This window comes from Lampetra planeri, chromosome 14 (genome assembly GCF_965212315.1).
Source record: "Lampetra planeri chromosome 14, kcLamPlan1.2.h2, whole genome shotgun sequence".
Taxonomy (NCBI): domain Eukaryota; kingdom Metazoa; phylum Chordata; class Hyperoartia; order Petromyzontiformes; family Petromyzontidae; genus Lampetra; species Lampetra planeri.
Genome location: NC_136120.1, coordinates 338,664 through 352,144, shown reverse-complemented (window position 1 = coordinate 352,144; position 13,481 = coordinate 338,664). Strand labels below are relative to the sequence as shown.

The following is a 13,481-nucleotide window of genomic DNA, read 5'->3' as shown; positions in this document are numbered from 1 at the left end:
ATCCGCTTCCACTTGTACGGGGATAGAGCGTTGCCCCCTCACTCGCGTGAGTTTTTATCTGGGTGCTCCGGTTAACTGATTGACCCACACATAATAGACATTTGTGAAAAAGAGCTTCAGAGCTCGTCGAATTCCTCCAGTCTAAGTAAAGATTCTGATTCTGGTACTCCCACACGTATAAACACTATTTAATTGGCTTAAAACATATTTTAGGAAGAAAAAAAATCAATGCACGGCCTTCCTGAAAGAGAGTCATATGACTCGGTGTGGCTCTCCTGGATAAATAAGTATGCATGCATTATTATATTAATGATAGAGAAAATATGAAAGTTAGAGACAATGTATTGACTGCTAAGAAGAGGGCAAGGCTAATGATGGAGGGAGGAACACGCCCAAGACTGACAAATGACGACAGCTTTGGTAGCCCTTCATCCAGCAGCGGATAGGTCGCAGTTGAGGAGGATGATGGGAGTCTAAATGCACCTGCATTATGGAAACGACCGAAAAAAGATAAACCACAGTAGAGTACATATGGATGCATTGATAGATATTAATAAACTGAAACTAAACAATATTTGATTTTACCAGGTAAAGTCCACTGAGCTATATCGATCTTGTTCAGAAGCGACTTGACCACAAATGATAGCTCAACAAAGAGGCTTATCACGTGGAAATGTATAGCAGCTAAACGCATGTTTCTAAATATGGAGGGAAAAACAGGACCTGGAGAAAAATCCACGTTTCCACGGCGAGAACATGGAAACTCCAAATATACAGGCGTCAGGGTCGAGATCGAACCTACGACCTCCTGTATACCAAGTGAAGTCATTGGGAGACATTTCAAACAGATTAGACAGTCAGATGAAAGAAAAAGTCTGAGCCTGGACATGAACAGTAGCAGGGAGCGGCCATCATAGACAGCCGGAGGGAAAGAATACACTTTTTTATATTTAAACTGCACATGCATTTATACAGTACATGCTTGCATAAAATATATAATTGCATATGCACACAAAGTAATTAACTGGCTTCGACAGACCAACAATATTAATACACACTATTTCCAGTAGTTGGATGATTTCAAAATTATTTCACATCCATATAGTGCAGTGCTGTGCATACAGGAAACATGACGTGGCAACGTGGTGATATTTTGACACTCGACTGGTAGGCGCACTGCGATGTGAATTGTACGCAGCGAGAGAAATGTCTGTGATATTTTCAGGATTATTTGATTTATGTTTTCATATTAAGCTGATTGTTTTTCTTCTTCTATAGAGCACACACAAACCATGTAAATTTTCATCTTAAGTTTGCCCATTGTGTCAAATACAATATACGAGAACTGTTGAACTGTATCACGTAAGACTCCATTTTAGATTCGCATAGCATTTACATGGACGGCCACACCTCAGGACGAGGTGCAAAAACAGCGAGGATATTTACTTTATAGAGAAGAAGTGTCACAGTTAGAGAGAAAAAAGTATGTCTTGAACCTGCACTTGAATGAACGTGGGGCATGACATAGTCTACAAGACATTCTTGCCGAAACACTAAAGTTTGCTTTGTGGGAAACGATTGGTCTCAGCTCGTCAAAAACGGAGCTGAACACTGGCGTGTATGCACACACACAAGATATCATGTGCAGTAATTTTCACAACGACCATTCCTCACGGACATTTATAACTCAGAAAAATGTAGAGCCTTCAAATGCGATGTGTGCTTGTAAGCGATAAAAAAATTAGATGGATATACACGTGCGTATTTTGTAAAAAAAAAAGGCTCTGCTAAGCATGAAGTTTTTTTGTCATGTGCAGAATTTGACAACTGCGTTGTGCTACCATGCCAGAAATGTGTTGGGGGCAGGCGAGTTAACACGCAGTGGCTGAATTTGTATGGTCACTGTGAATGGAATGTACATGGACCCCACTAATACTCTGCAACTGAATAGCATTCATAATTATCGTCTAGTGCCTCGACATAACACGCCTTAAGTGAAACGACTCATCCCACAGATATGCATCGGGTAGCTGCAGATATCACAACAAATCACATCAAAGACATACAAATAAACAAACAATAAAAAAAATCCCACGGATTCTTACGCACACGATTCATTGAATATATTTCGAGCTTAAGAGTCGAAGGAGAATGTGAAAGTGTCAGACCCGTGTTTGCTTACTCACGCCACTGATTTGGGGAAGGGACCTCCAAAACGCTCTACAAAGCCCCTCTAGGTTGGTATTAAGCCTATTCCTACACACTCTGACTACGTAATTATATAATACATACTAATTAATAAATGCATCAATACACCTCTAATGTACACAGGCTCCCCTCGCTTTTTGCGGGTTCCGTTTGTACGATTTCGCGTATATGTGGTTAACCGATTTCAACCCAAAATTCGATGTTGCGCCCTTTGAATTCGCTCACACGCGGCTATGGGGCGGTCCATAAATGACGTCACGCACCTAGGGGGGGGGGGCAGACATTTGTGACGATGTGTGATGAGGGGTGATTTGAGAAATGTGACGTCACATCAAAATGCGCAACTTTAAATAAATATAGACAACACGTTCTACTTAATTAAATAGACTTTTTGATAAATGTTTTCTCCTACAACATCAGAGTGCAGCGGCACATTAAATACGCACTGCAATGACAATAGTTTAAAGCGATTTGAAGCATGTTTTTTTTTGGGGGGGGGGCAGAGCTTTGTGACGTCATATTTGAGGGGGCCTGACTTTTTGTGACGTCGTGTAACGAGGGGGGGGGGTCAAAAATCGTCCAAAATCGCGTGACGTCATTTATGGACGGCCCCTATGCAGTGGGACGTGGGACAAAGTTGTTTGTGTCACCACCGTGCCGCGTTACTCAACGGGCAGCTGTCGCATGCGGTTTCGATTCGTGTTCCACTTTTTTTTGGAACGCTTCTACGCCCGCATATACAGCGAAGGGAGAAACCCCTACACGGGGTTACTCGTAGCAATGTGCGAAATGTGGACACATTTTGAAACGGGAGATCCGTGCGTGAATACGGCGTGGTTACTCGACTGCAATGATAGCATTTAGTCGCAGTCTCAAGGTGCACGCGCTGCAGGGCCGCACCCGCCAGTCGGCTTGCTAGTGTTATACGACTGTTTTGCTCGCCTAAGTGTACAACCAACACGTTAAATAGAGTCGTGACAGCGAGTGAATCTGGAAAAGAGATAAGGAATCGAAGCGATGTGCCGTGTGCTCGGTACAACAACAAAAACCCGGAGTTTTTACATTCTCGCAAAGTATTTTTTTGTCTCATTTGAGCCACCTGCTTTGACTGCCCCTTTGCAATGTCCACGCAGTTCTAATTCAGTAACTCGTGTGTCAACGAATGGCCATGTGAGAAGTTTTAATTAAAGTTACGGCACTGCTCCCTTTTTTTCAACGCTTTTACTGAACTTGATTTCTCTGTCAAATCTTGCAATCAAAATTTCGTCCACGTCCCATTGTCCAATCAATTCCACATTTTGCACACGTACTCAGATCCGGTGACAATGCATTCCTGTATTAAAATCGGCATCAAATTATCAATTAAATCGCTACTTTAAAGCAACTGACATTGTGTATGGATGCCTTATTATTTATATATCTTAGTGTGTAGGTCAAAAACGCCGCGGTCCCGAAACCCTCGAATCACCTCGCCCAGGAACCAGGCGCCACGTGTCTCAGGCGCGCCAGTTGTGAATAACCGCGTTGTTGTTTAAAACCTTTTTTAAGGAATTTATTACCTGGACATTCCCATCATATGGCACGCAAAACAAACACCACTCTCGCCTTGACTCAAGATGAGTAACATAAATACTGTATCTGCTTGAACTTCACAATCAATACACCCACATTGTAAAGTACTGTACTGCATGTCATATATTATGATAAGCAGGGGGCGACATGAGTCACCGGTGGCGATGAGATGAAATGTCGTAATTTGATTCAAGAGCGATTCTATGCGGCGTCTGTAAAGCTCACAGTGGTCCCATTTACATACAGCACACTGGATACGAAGCAAAGTAATACAACAATAAATACTCAAACAACCTTTACACGTGCGATCCTATGCATTCATTTTCATTTCTACGCATTCATTTAATCTCCTAGTTAAATAAAGGATATCGCCTAATCTTTAGCTTAAGAAACACTATTAACCGGTGAATCGATGCATTGTTACAGCACGCACATTAACCGACCTTCAGCACTAGCGAAGAGTAAGGGCCCATTGAGTAAGTCCGCAAACTCTGTCAAAACTTAACCCCTCCCCCCTCCCTGTACGCACGCGGACGTTTTAACCCCCCCCCCCACCTGCATACATAGCTTGACGCACTCCCCCCCCCCCCCGCGAATCCTATAGAACAGCCGATATTACTGGTAGGAACCTCCTGGTTACTCCAGCCCACAGGGGATTATTGTGTCCGTCGTGCAGGGAGGGGCTAGGTGGGGGTGGGGCTGGGTGGGGAGGGTGGGAGGAGTGGGGCTGGGTGGGGAGGGGAAGGCGCTGGGTGGGGAGGGTGGGGCTGGGTGGGGGATGGGAGGGGTGGGGCTGGGTGGGGAGGGGCTGGTCACCCCGTGGTGCCCTTATAAAACTCAACGTTTAACCTACTCACGCCGGCTTGTGCCCGCCCTCACAGTCGGCCATATTTGCGGAATACACCACGCCGCCGTTGACCCTGGCCATTGACCGAGCAACCCAACGTTCCTACCAGCTCCCTCCGCAGGAATGTGTTTAATCCACGCAGAAACGATCAAGGATTTACTACTATAAGCCAAGAATGTGTGTCCCGCGTGGACGTCACTCCACATGAGGCCCACCCACCCCTTCATTAATATTCATGAGTGGGTGGATTTTTACACTAACACAGAGGAAGGTCGAGCAGAACTAAATAACGTATTACGCAAGTCGCTTCAAATATGGCGTTTCTTTACAGAAAGTGACGGTAAAAAATAAATATACGCAGCAGTGCTACATCCCTACGTGGCGTCACTGCAAAAGATCCCCCCCCCCCGTCATTAATAATCATGAGCGGGTGAATCACAAGAACACGTAAATGTACATCATTAAATTTCGATTTAAAGCTTTCGTGACTGCAGGGATTCATCTTCTTGGTTCTTTCGGTAAAGTCACGTAGAAGGGAAGTAATAAAATAATAAAAATAAAACATAATAAAGTAATTCTCACGACGTTTCGGCCACAACGCAAGCAGCCGTCCTCAGGTGAAAACCAGGTCCGTCGAGGCGAGATTCATTCAGACTGTCGCCTCGACGGACCTGGTTTTCACCTGAGGACGGCTGCTTGCGTTGTGGCCGAAACGTCGTGAGAATAATTGTATTATGTTTTATTTTTATTATTTTATTACTTCCCTTCTACGTGACTTTACCGAAAGAACCAAGAAGATGTACATCATTAATGTCAGCTTCCGTCCTAGGATGGGCAAACAAGCTAGTTTATAATATTAACGTGTTTAAGCCAACAGACTATCTAACTCATTTGAAGGCCAACGTAGACAAATTATTATCGAGGCTTCACCACCCCCCCACCCCGTTTCCTATGCGTAAATTGTCAGTAGACCCCCCCCCCCCCCATACTCAAGCGAACGCATTTGGGTTACCCCCCCTTGCTCCCTCCATGCGTACTAACTAAATGGATGCCCCCTATGGGCTTAAAAGCAAATTAGGTCAATGTCTCTCATTAATGTCATTGTTTAACTGGAAAAAATACCGTGTAATAAAATACAAACCTAAGCAACACCATCATTATTATCAACCTTATTGTCTTGACTCGCACTGCCTTGCTGATCATCGTGCCAGTCTTTCATAAAAGTAATGCATTGACAACAGAAATTGTGCTTGCAATGTGCTATCATATGGCAGAAAACAACACCATAAGTTATATTGCATATATACTGTACTTGATATTGTTAGGTCACGTGCAGTGGGGTAAAGTGTGGGTACTCCCACCTCTTCCAATACATCTGGAAGAATAGGCCAATTACCCTCTAGGGCAGTGGTTCTTAACCTTTAACTGCAGCCTGCACCTTTTTGGCAGAGGTGGGACAAAGTCATTGTTATGCAAGTCCAAGTCGAGTCGCAAGTCATCAAATTCATGACTCGAGTCTGACTCGAGTCCAAGTCACATGACTCGAGTCCACATCTCATAGGTGGGACAAAGTCATTGTTATGCAAGTCCAAGTCGAGTCGCAAGTCATCAAATTCATGACTCGAGTCTGACTCGAGTCCAAGTCACATGACTCGAGTCCACACCTCTGCTTTTTGGTTCTTAGAAAGGGTATCTCAAACCCCAGGGAGTGCATGCACACCAGGTGAAGAACCACTGCTTTAGAGGGACTCGATGGAGCTCCCTCGAGGAGAGGTTATTTCCCCGGCAGTGGCTTTGAGCGAGCAATTGCAGGCTGCACCTTTACCTTGTTCACATGCCTAATTGGTGAGATGTAAAACACCGTGCAGTTTAAATGTACTTCTCGCATTGAGAGAGAAGGAATAAACACAACTCAACACACTCGTCATCACCAAATACTTTCTCATATTGAGGCTCAACAAAACGCTGCCTTTGGTGGGAACCTCACACACATTCTAGGGTTTATGGATCACGTCGGTAACGCATTCTTGTTTTTTTGTTTTGCCAAGCAGCAGTGTTGGGGATCGGGGTGGTGACTCACGGCTTGGAGGAAGGTGTCTGCTTTTCGCAGACAGTCTTCACATTTTGCCAGCTCCTGCTGCATCGAGTTGCTGGCATCTTGCACAACACTGCCCCTGCACAGATAGTTGGTACATTTTAGTGTGTACGGACAGCGGTGCAGCCACTGTACTTTCATTCACTCAGAGGAAAGGTAAACCGAACGAAACAACAAAATATTGACGTACGGTGCGGTGCACACCAGTAAGGGTGCCGCTGAGTGTAAGGCACGGGTCTACCGAGTCCCTGACATCCCTCCCCCGACCACTGACAAATCTATAAACTGTCAAGTCAGATTATCACGTAGGCTTTAGGTTTACAGATTGTAAATGTTGTGGATTTTCTCTCCAACACACCGGTGTGCTGTACTACTAACGAATTGGCATGTTCTGTTCATATGACAACCCTTACTAATTTGGCTGTCGGGTGGTGGCGGGTTTAAAGACACATTTATATTTACGCGATCTAACCCCAAAAAAAACTATATTATGGATGTCAAAAGTCAGTTGCCTGCCCTTTCATTCAAGCATTAGATGTATGAATTTTTACAATCTTTTTTAATGTATCGGGTTGACATTTTCACGGTCTCCGCCCAAAAGCAACATAAGAATATAAATGCAATTTTCACGAGTGTAAAAAACATACATTCCTACAAACGTGATTGGATGTGTATAACGCAATCCTCTAGAATCGATGTTTGATGATGATGAATAATTAATGAAGTGATGCATCATGGGACTTCTGGTATGTTTCTGGTTGCTTCAAAAGCCACATGATTCAGTTATTTATTTTGTCAATTGTAGGGATGATAAAGAAACATTTGAATTTCATGCAGCAACATTTTTGCGGCTTTTGTAATCAAATCGTACAGTACAGTATGATAAAAAAAAGATTTGCTGGCTGGTTTCCTGGCTGGATTTCTGGCTGGCGTGCAAGTGCTCGGTGGTGAAATCACCACGCACATATGCGTGCTGAAGTCACACCCCCACTTCACCCACCGCGTATCCCGTGCAAATGTGCGGCCAATGCTATGATGTATATAATACAATTATGCGTAAATGTTACATTCATGTTTGTTAAAAGCATAATAAATAAGCAAGAACGTTTCATACCATACTAGAAAAAAAAGTTTTGCTGGCTGGCAGGACGTCACATCCCGATGGAGGAATGGACAGATGGACATGTCCAAAGGTCGCATAGGTTGTTTGTTTAGGAAATATATATATTTTTGTACGCACATGAAATACCTAGCAGTACTGCATCCGGTACACTGGAGAGACGTGTCCATGCTCATGCTGATTTTATCTGTCCAACTTGGCCGATTGTGTCTTCTCATGAAGAGCAATGGTCACAACCTCTGACCTATGACATTTGCTTGGAAACTTTGCAGAACTTGGGCATGTATTTTCAAGCAACTGTACCGTATATACTTGTCCTGTATAACGTGACATTAAATGTAAACAAATCAAATTTGTACCCCATGTAAAATCTAATGAAGGCACCTACAAAATTCATTTGTGATTTTTTGTTTGCATAAATTACATGTTTACAGTCATAAGATACTCAGTTTATCATTCCAAGTTGTGTGTTGGTGTATGGAATATGTGACTACAGTGATGTAATTATAATTTGTGATGGCATCAAAAGTCTAAATATTAGGTTATTGTAATAATTATTAAGTTTATTAATAGTAGTTTTACACTGTTGAGAAATGTTTGAATTTCAGAAACATCTGATTGCCTTAGCGTCTCCGAGTTCCTTTGCTGTTAGGAATTTGTCAAGATTCTGACATTATAATTGAGGTCAATGTGTGGAACACCCAATAGCCGTCCTATATTAGATCAATATAACTGTTACCTCATAACCATACTTATTTTCAAACTATTATCAGCGAGCAGTCTCAAGAACAGCCTTCACAGTATATGAGACAAAATAGTGTGATTTGATGCATTAAACGGGGATTTAATTTATAAATTTAAATTTGGGAGTTAAAAAAACCCACCATCATACTCCACAAAAAAGCCAACATCATTACTGAGTTGATATTACATTTTTAAAGTGACTGCAGCCTGCAGAAGTGATAAACACCCCTCCGTTAAATTTAATTAGCTCACCATAGCAATGCAACATGGCAGCAGAGTGGCAATCATCTTACAATCACCCAAACAGCCACATGCAAAGGGAAGACAGGAATTCCAGCCGATTAGTTGTAGGGCCATTGGTTACTATAAACACTCAAAAGGCGCACGGGCTCAGCAAAATGTGTTTATTTCAGTGACGCTTGGAAATGAATACGAGTTGAAGGCGCGCCCTACAATGTCTTGATTACGCCACTGTTGACGGACGGTCTCTCTAGGGCTAGAGAGACCGTTTAGGGCGGGGCTCTGCAACCTACGGCTCCGGAGCCGCATGTGGCTCTTTAAGGACTGCAGTGGGGCCTCTTCTTGTTATTTTGGTTGCTGACCCCTGACCACGGAAGTCCAGTTTACCATAGAAGTCCAGTTCACTATAGAAGTCAAGTTTACCATGGAAGTCCAGTTCACCATGGAAGTCCAGTTTACCATAGAAGTCCAGTTTACCATGGAAGTCCAGTTCACCATGGAAGTCCAGTTCACCATGGAAGTCCAGTTCACATAGAAGTCCAGTTCACCATGGACAGGGGTCGGCAAATTGCGGCTTCGGAGCCGTATGCGGCTCATTAAGGACCCTTTCGTGGCCTTATTAATTTCGAACCATCTCGTATTCACAAGCTCTTAATATATTGTGTTTTACCGAATTCGAAAAAAATGCTATCCGTGTTTGTTTGGTTGCTGACCCCTGGTTTTAGAGGGTATTTTGGTAGACTTTTACCATGCTGGTCTACAGGCGGGGGATATCCACACGACCCCATCAAACCATTAAGCCTGACAGCCTCAAACGGGTGCGTCGGGGGCCCGCGGGCCTCGCAATGGAGAACACTGGACCATGGTGTACAGTTCTCATTTACCTCTGGATTGCAAGTCCAGTGGCGCTAACCCTTCCACCGTGGCAGCATAACACGAGAATAATCAGCGCAGCCAATAATACAAGGCTATGGAAGATAATGGCCTTCTGATCTAAATGCAGTGAAAGCCAAAGGATTAGACATGTGCATGCATAAGACCACCGGCGGTTAGCCACAGCAGCAGTTGCCACATTCATCAAGTCTCCAACCATGATTACATTAAGTCCCCTTAAGCGATTTAATTAACCACATTAACCATGCATTAATCAATGCAAATGTGTGGTTACAATGTATATGCTGCAGAATTGCATAGTGCATACACCGCATGCTAAACTGATCTAAGGATGGGTTGTTTATGTTAATGTATGTATGTTGGATACATTCGTTATAAACATGAGGGCATTTTAACAAGTAGCTACAGTTGGCACTTAATAGAGACGCACCAACAATGCAATCATGTCAACTCCCCCATGTACATTGAAGAAACATAAAAGCTAAAAAAATAATGTACACAAGTGTATTGTTTATATCATACGCGTTTGTTTGTTTTTCACTCACATTACGGGCCAATGCGTCCATAATTCTTATCCAGCAGTGGATCGACCATGGCTGATGAAGACGATGTTTAATTAATGTATACAATATACTTCGCCGGATATACTTAAAATCAAGTGGTTGACTTAAAACCAAGTGGTTTTGTATAAACATATGCAATGCCAACAATCGTGACAAACTGCTTTGCATGAGCATCGGACATCATACATATACGGTGCTGTGTGTGTGTTGCTGCCCTATGTAACTGCAACTCTACGGTCCCAACTTGGCACGATAATCAGAATCTGTAGACTGCATGAATCCGATGAGCTATGAAGCTCTTCTTCACAGACGTTCAGTACAAACAGTACACAAACAACGATAGAAGTACAAACGAGAGAAAGGGTAAGCACGTCACTAAAATAAATATAAGTACAGGGTGGTTCGGATGTCTTGTGACCCCCATTTAATTATCTAGAACGTATTTTTTAAAGGTATATTTAACACAGAAATTACTATGCAATGACACAATAAATGCAGGGTGTCAATTAATTGCGGGTCACAAGACATCTGGACCACCGTGTACAAACTGCATTCAGCGCGTTAACGCGTGCCGATGTTTTTATCAACGTAAATCCGGCAAAGGCAGCAAACTCCACTCTGCCTCCCCTCTCTGTTCGGGGTCGCCCGCCCTTCAGACAGCACGAGACCTCGCACCGACAGCAGCACGATGCCCGCACGAGCAAACAGAGCAAAATAGTTCTCTAGCCGGAGCGCTCACAGCAGCGGAGGGTGGGAATGAGTGCTCGAAGTTACCTGTCAGTGACCCCGTTTGCGGGGTGCGAGAGCTGGTAGGTGTAGCCAGCCGTGGGTGGAATGATTCGTCCGCCCGTAGTTCCAAAACCCTTTTGGGGCAGCGAGTTCGCCTGTCGCTGCTGCTGCTGGCCTGCTGCCTTCCTCATGGCTCAGCTTTGGTTCCCCCCCTCCTCTCTTCTTCCCAAGCGACGTTTAGATCCACCAGAGACCAGGGCTTGTCCTTTTGTCTGGGGGCGAGTGGGTGTGGGTGGGTGGCGGACGAAACCTCCACCCTCCGACTTGGTTTGTTTTTGGTTTACGGAGAAGAAACACGAATGGTAAAAACGCAATGAAGTTTTCTTGTTTTTTTGTTTACACAACGAGCGATCGACGAATCCGGAAGAGCCGAGGCTCGGTGAAAACGCACGCAACTGCGTCTAATTTATGTCGGCAAAGGAAGAAGCCGCAAGTCGAGAGAGACGGAGGTGGGGGCGTGGAGAGACGCCCTCACTTTGGCTGCAACGACCAGTTGAGAGTAAGGAAGGAGTGGCGTTGTCGTCACACAGCACACACAGCGCTCGCTATCTCTGCCTTGCTCGCGTAAGCAAGGTCGGGGAGGGATGGGGGTGTGGCGGTGGAGAGGGGGCGGTGGGGTTCGGACTCCAGGCAACCGCATACCGGGGCAGGTAATGTAACGTGAGCCGGAGTCTGCCTGCGGCGGTGACTCTGGGGCTGGGGGACCCCGCCTACCGGAGCTGCTCCAACAAGCCCCGCGTGCGTGCACGCCGAGTGGCCGGGTTGGGCGTTGGGGTTTTTTTTGAAGATGTGTTCCCTCCCTTCACAGCCTCACCCCCGTCTCTCTCTCCCATGTACTAACCCCCACCCACCACTCACCCATCCACGCTCCCACCACCCCCTTCAAACCACCACCTCTCCCCATCCCCACCCGTGACCTCGCCCCTGAGCCACCGCCTCTGCCGCCCACAATCTCGCCCCCCCCCACCAAACTCCCAGCCATCTCGCCAGTGAGTCACGAATGTCCACTCCACTTCTACGCACACCACTCACGCCCATCCTGCCCCCCCCCCCCCCTTTGCCGCCCCTCCCTTGCTACGCCACCGTCTCAGACCCCAGCGCCCAACCTACTCACCACCCACATTCCAAGCTTCTTCCCTTTACCTGTCCCTACCTACCTCACCTTTTTCGCCAAACCACCACACTATGATGGTGGTCCAGATGTCTTGTGACCCGCACCCCCCCCCCCCCCCCATTTAGTTCTCTAAAACTTTATATTTTAAAAGTAAGATTTATTTATTTTTAAATATGCAAAGGTGAAAAACATTGTTGGGTTCAATTAATTGGGGGTCAGGAGACATCTGGACCACCCTGTACAGCAAAGACAAAGATTCCACGCATAGCTTTAGCAGACTGTTGGGGAAAGTGCTGTTAGCGAGCACCTATTAAGGCTGACAAGGCACACGAGGGGGTGAGTGGTCAGCACCACGCCCGGCCGTATTTGTCTCACCCACCCATGCGCTACATTACATTGGCACGCAACCCTCCATCCCTCCTCAAAACCACCGTCTCATAACCTTGGCTCAATATCAATTCACTCACCCTCCCATCTTCCCACACCAGGCCACCATTTCCCCCTCCCTGCTTCAACCGCCCAGCTGTTGCCCCCCCCCCGAACCATCTGCTCCCACGCCACCCTTTGCACACAAATCATCCGTCGTCTTCATAACTGATTTTTTTTTCTTTCCCGAAGCCCGTTCGAACCCAAAAGGGTGGAATCGTCCACCTCCAAGTTGCCTCGGTGTGGCGCCGACGTGAAGGATGTATTAGCCTTGCAGCTAGCTCCCTCTGCTTGTGTCGCCACGTTCTGCAGATTATAAACACTCCTTCGGGATTGCTCGGGATCTGAGTGGCACGACGCCAGATATAATCATTATATGCATCCAGTGGCATTGTTAATGACAAGACTGTGAATGTACGTGATATAATTGATTGTGACTGTACTCACTAGCTTCGGTGTTAGTTTATCAATGAACGTGTGCTGATGAGTCATTAGGAGTTGCCGTCAGTACTGAACTATTTAAAAATGATTTCACCAGTTAAAGCTCACTGAGCTGTATAACTCTTTTTCAGAAGAGACTTGGCCACAAACGATAGCTCAACGATGCGACTTAACATGTGGAACTGTATATCAGGCAAAATACTCGAAAAGCATGTTTTATAAATGTGTAGGGGGGGAAACGGAGAAAATCCATGGGGTGAGAGAACATGCATACTTCAAATATACAACAGCCGTCAAGGTCGGGATCGAACCCACGAACTTCTTGTATACCAGGCGAGGTCGTCAACATCTTGCACCGGTGGTTGTGGCAAGAGAGCAACGTCAGGCAGCAGCAGCAGCAAATGCTTATGACATGACAAGTTTAAACA

At 45.3% G+C, this 13,481-nt stretch overlaps 1 protein-coding gene across 2 annotated transcripts in view; it reads right to left on the bottom strand.

Annotated features, from left to right (window-relative positions):
* LOC144722272 (uncharacterized) overlaps positions 1–11,637 on the bottom strand; it is a 123,370-nt gene extending 111,733 nt beyond the window's left edge. For both annotated transcript variants that reach the window (XM_078600367.1, XM_078600368.1), the window contains exons 1-2: positions 11,058–11,637; positions 6,708–6,801 (exon numbers count right to left, since the gene is read on the bottom strand). In XM_078600367.1, coding sequence (XP_078456493.1) covers positions 6,708–6,801; positions 11,058–11,203 — 240 coding nt within the window. In that variant the 5' untranslated portion in view covers positions 11,204–11,637. The remainder of the gene's footprint in view (positions 1–6,707; positions 6,802–11,057) is intronic.
* Between the last annotated feature and the right edge of the window lie 1,844 nt (positions 11,638–13,481).